This window comes from Camellia sinensis, chromosome 14 (genome assembly GCF_055761805.1).
Source record: "Camellia sinensis isolate YWXY chromosome 14, ASM5576180v1, whole genome shotgun sequence".
Taxonomy (NCBI): Eukaryota; Viridiplantae; Streptophyta; class Magnoliopsida; order Ericales; family Theaceae; genus Camellia; species Camellia sinensis.
This window is the reverse complement of record NC_138974.1, coordinates 38950500-38954777: the sequence shown is the minus strand read 5'-3', so window position 1 is coordinate 38954777 and position 4278 is coordinate 38950500. Positions and strand designations below refer to the sequence as shown.

Genomic DNA, 4278 nt, shown 5'->3' with positions numbered 1-4278 from the left:
AATTTGGGATTATTTGATATCTCAACGTGATGAGATTCGATGAGCTTACATCAAATTTGGACCATACCAACTTGACAACCAACCTTTTGAAGAGAAGAATGGGCGTCATTTTCTAGTTTCTTGGTGTAAGTTATTTCCAGATTGGCTAGAATATTCTCCAACCAAACATTGTGCCTTTTGTCTTCCTTGTTATTTTTTTACAAAACCGAATGGATGCACTACTTCTAGCGCTTTCATTTTTGATGGATTTTCTTCATGGAAAAAAGTCAATAGTGGGAAGAATTGTGCTTTCTTAACTCATATGGGAAAGGGTCCTAATTCATCGCACAGAATTGCTGTTAAATCTTGCCATGATTTAACAAATCAAGCGCAAGACATTGAGAAGATAGTTGAGAAACAAACTTCTCAACAAGTTGCAAAAAACCGTTTGTGGTTGAAGACTACAATAGATGTTGTCAAATTGCTTATATTTCAAGCTTGTGCATTTAGAGGTCGTAATGAAGGTCATGATTCTAATAATCGAGGGAATGTTATTGAATTGATAAAGCTCTTGGCATCTTATAATGCAGATGTGGCAGATGTTGTGTTACACAAAGCTCCTCAAAATGCTTCATATTACTCGCATCGAATTCAAAAAGAGATTCTTAGTATTTTCTTTGAAAAAATACAACGATTCATTGTGAGGAGATTGATGAAGCAAAATTTTGCATTATAGTGGATGAAGCTCGGGATGAATCAAAGAGGGAGCAAATGGCTATTGTTCTAAGATTTGTTGATAAAGATGGTTTTATAAAGGAGCGCTTTTTTAACATAGTTCATGTATCGGATACAACATCAGCAACTTTGAAAGAAGAAATATGTATTGTCCTATCTCGTCATAATCTCAATGTACAAAATGTTCGTGGTCAAGGGTATAATGGTGCTAGTAATATGCGTGGAGAGTGGACTGGGTTGCAGGCCTTATTTCTTCATGACTGTCATTTTGCGTATTATGTTCATTGCTTTGCTCATCGACTCCAATTAGAATTGGTAGCAACAGCAAAAGAGGTTATACCCGTTGCCCAATTTTTTTCTTATCTAGCTCTCACAGTTAATCTATGTTGCTCTTCTTGTAAAAGGCATGATCAGTTGAAAGTTGCTCAAGTTGAAGAAATTGCAACAAAACTTGCCATTGATGAAGTTGAAATTGGTAAAGGCAAAAATCAAGTTGGGACATTGAAACGGGCTGGAGATACTCGATGAGATTCTCACTTGGGATCTATTTCCAGTTTGATAAATATGTTTGGTGCAACTTGTTCAGCCTTAAGTAATGTCATCAATGATGGAGCCACCTCTACTCAACGTGCAGATGCAGATAGAGTTTATGATAAGATTACATCTTTTAAGTTTGTGTTTATCTTACATCTTATGAGAGATATTATGGGGACTACTAATGATCTTTGCCAAGCTTTGCAACGTAAATCCCAAGATATATTGAGTGCAATGCATCTAGTATCAACTACAAAAGCACTTGTTCAAAAATAAAGAGAAGATGGATGGATTTCTTTGTTGGAGAATGTTCAACTATTTTGTGCAAAATATAACATAGATATTCTTGATATGAGTGCTCGTTACACATCTGGTAGAGGTCGTGCTTGTCACCAAAGAGATCACATTACTATTGAGCATCATTTTCGGGTTGATATTTTTACAATTATATGTGATTCTCAATTGCAAGAATTAAACAACAGACTCAAAGAAGCTGTGATGGAGTTGCTTATTCTTAGCTCTGCTTTAGATCCTAGGGATGATTACAGTTCGTTCAAAATTGAATATGCAAGCTTGCAAATCAATTTTATCCTAATGATTTTACAGAGCAAGAAAAAAAACATTTGAAATTCCAATTGCACAATTACGAGATTGACATCCTTAAACATCCTAAGTTTTAGCAGTTGTTGACAATTTCTAAATTGTGCCAAATGTTGGTAACAACAAGGAAGTCAACAATTTATCCTCTTGTCGATAGATTAATTCATCTTGTTCTAACTTTACCAGTTTCTACGGTGACCACAGAACGTGCATTTTCAGCCATGAAAATTGTAAACACTAGATTGCGCAACATGATGGAGGATAATTTTCTTTCAAGTTACTTGTTAACATATGTTGAGAAAGATATTGCTCGAGATTTTGATGTAGATTCCATCATAGATGCTTTTTATGCCATGAAAGAACGTCGAGCACAATTTTAGATGCCTAAGTAGATATGTAAAGCAAATAGTTGTTTTTTTGAAAATTAATATGGATTTACTAAAACATATCCAATTATATTTTGATAATATTTTGTAATTATATACGATGAATAGAAACATATAATTATATATTTTTGTGATATTTGGGTAGAAAATGATATTGTATATCACATGCTCATGACAAATTTTTTGATTGCATATACACTTGCCCCCCTCTCCCCCCGATATTAGAATCCTGTGTCTGTCCCTGAATATACCACAAGGAATCATTACTGATATTTGATAGACCAAGCAAAATACAAATAAAAAATATAGTGATATATACAGCAATAGGCGCAAATTTTGCAAGATTTGCATGTTGAGAGAGAGTAGGCAAGTAATGAGAAAACAAATACATAACTAATATCAAGCAAGGTTAGAACTTGACATAATTCTGATCTGAAATCGTCCATAAAATACAAAAGGGCCAAAGTTCATAAAAATTGCAAGGATCTACTAGAGAAGATTATAACTTCTCCCCTTCTATGGCTTCTTCGATGGTGTGTTACACGGCCTTAGAAGTTAGAAGTGTAATTGTGAAAATTAATTGTTTTTAATCTAATTTTGAAAATACTAATCTTTATTTTGAAAATTAAATGTTTTGAATTTTAGTTCTATAACAAATTCTCGTACACTAAACTTTCTCTGTACAAATATTCTATTTAATTTAATTGAATAAATTTTTATACAATTTCAATTGCTACATATTTTTAATTGCAAAATAAATAAAATAAAATGCAATAAATATTAGAATTACTCTTTAATTTAAAAGTAAGTGGTTGGCTCCACAACATGAGCAGGTCGACACGTGACATCGCCATTCTCCTAGTTGCTAACAATCAATGAGGGGTATGTAGTGAGCAAGAGAAACAGAGAGAGTGCCACGTATGACGTGCGTGAGTCACATGAGAGAGAGTGTGTGTGAGAGAGACGTGTGTGTATGTGTGAACGTTTCTGTGTCTTTTAAGAAAAAATATTCACAATAAAACAGTGTTTTTTTTTTAATATTTTTTTTTACATCGAAAAGAAAGAAACAGAGGGAAGGCTAAGCCTTATCCCTTGAGACCCCTATCATGTCTGTCATAAGGTAGCTTCTCAGTTCAGCTAGTGGTTCATTCACCACCAGCATGTCCTCCGGTTGGTTTGCACCTAGTTTGGCTAAGGCATCCGTAGACAAATTCCCTTATTTCCAGATATGTTGAATGGTGCACTCACAACCTCTGAAGAGTATTTTGGCATCCTTCACCAAGTTTTTGAAAGGACAGTTGCTTTCAATTGGTTCCTCCATTAGCTTCACCACCTGGCCCGCATTAGTTTCGATGAGCACATTTGTGGGGACATATTTTGTGAATGACAACACGTGGCCAAGGTGGCATCGGAGTGTTAGCCAAGGTGCCACGTGTCTTGGTCATGTTGCCGAGGTGATCTCGGCTAAGCCGAGGTCATTTGCGGAGATATCGGAATTCGAGATGAGCGGATAAAGGACAAGAGTCCTAGAATGGGGGAGGACCTCAATCTAAATAAAGATAAAGTTCTTAAGGAGTTTATCTCTATCTGGCTGGGAATCCAAGATGAGCATTGAGTCAGAGTCCATTGAAGCTAGGCTTCTACAGGGATCATGTTAGTGCTAGCTATAAAAGTAAGGCACCCTTATGGGTCTAAGGTATGCTTTTTGTATTCTGGCTAGTGAGTGAACCACTATTTGCTATCTTTGAGAGATAACTGAGTACTGACTTGATCGTCGGTGTGTCCTCGGGTAGACGAACCACCGCCGGTATTCTTATCTTTCTATGATAGCTTGTTCGGGCGTGGTCTATTTTGCCTGTGCTCTCTTGTTGAGTTCCTGTTTGGCAGTATGGTCGGAAATTAGCATCTACAATTTGGTGCCGTCTGTGGGAACGTAAGGAGAATAGATGGCCAACGATGGGCAGAAATAGAAGATTAGAGACGACATCCCTAGTGGAAGTGGAAAACACGCCGATCCCAATGTAGGGGAAGAGACTTGTAATGA

At 36.3% G+C, this 4278-nt stretch overlaps 1 protein-coding gene across 1 annotated transcript; it reads left to right on the top strand.

Moving 5' to 3' along the window:
- The first annotated feature begins 301 nt into the window (after positions 1-301).
- Positions 302-2228, top strand: LOC114277596 (uncharacterized). The gene is made up of 5 exons (XM_082904782.1): positions 302-647; positions 716-1189; positions 1301-1456; positions 1589-1795; positions 2035-2228. The coding sequence occupies exons 1-5, from the start codon at positions 302-304 to the stop codon at positions 2226-2228; spliced, it is 1377 nt and encodes a 458-aa protein (XP_082760908.1).
- The last annotated feature ends 2050 nt before the right edge of the window (positions 2229-4278 follow it).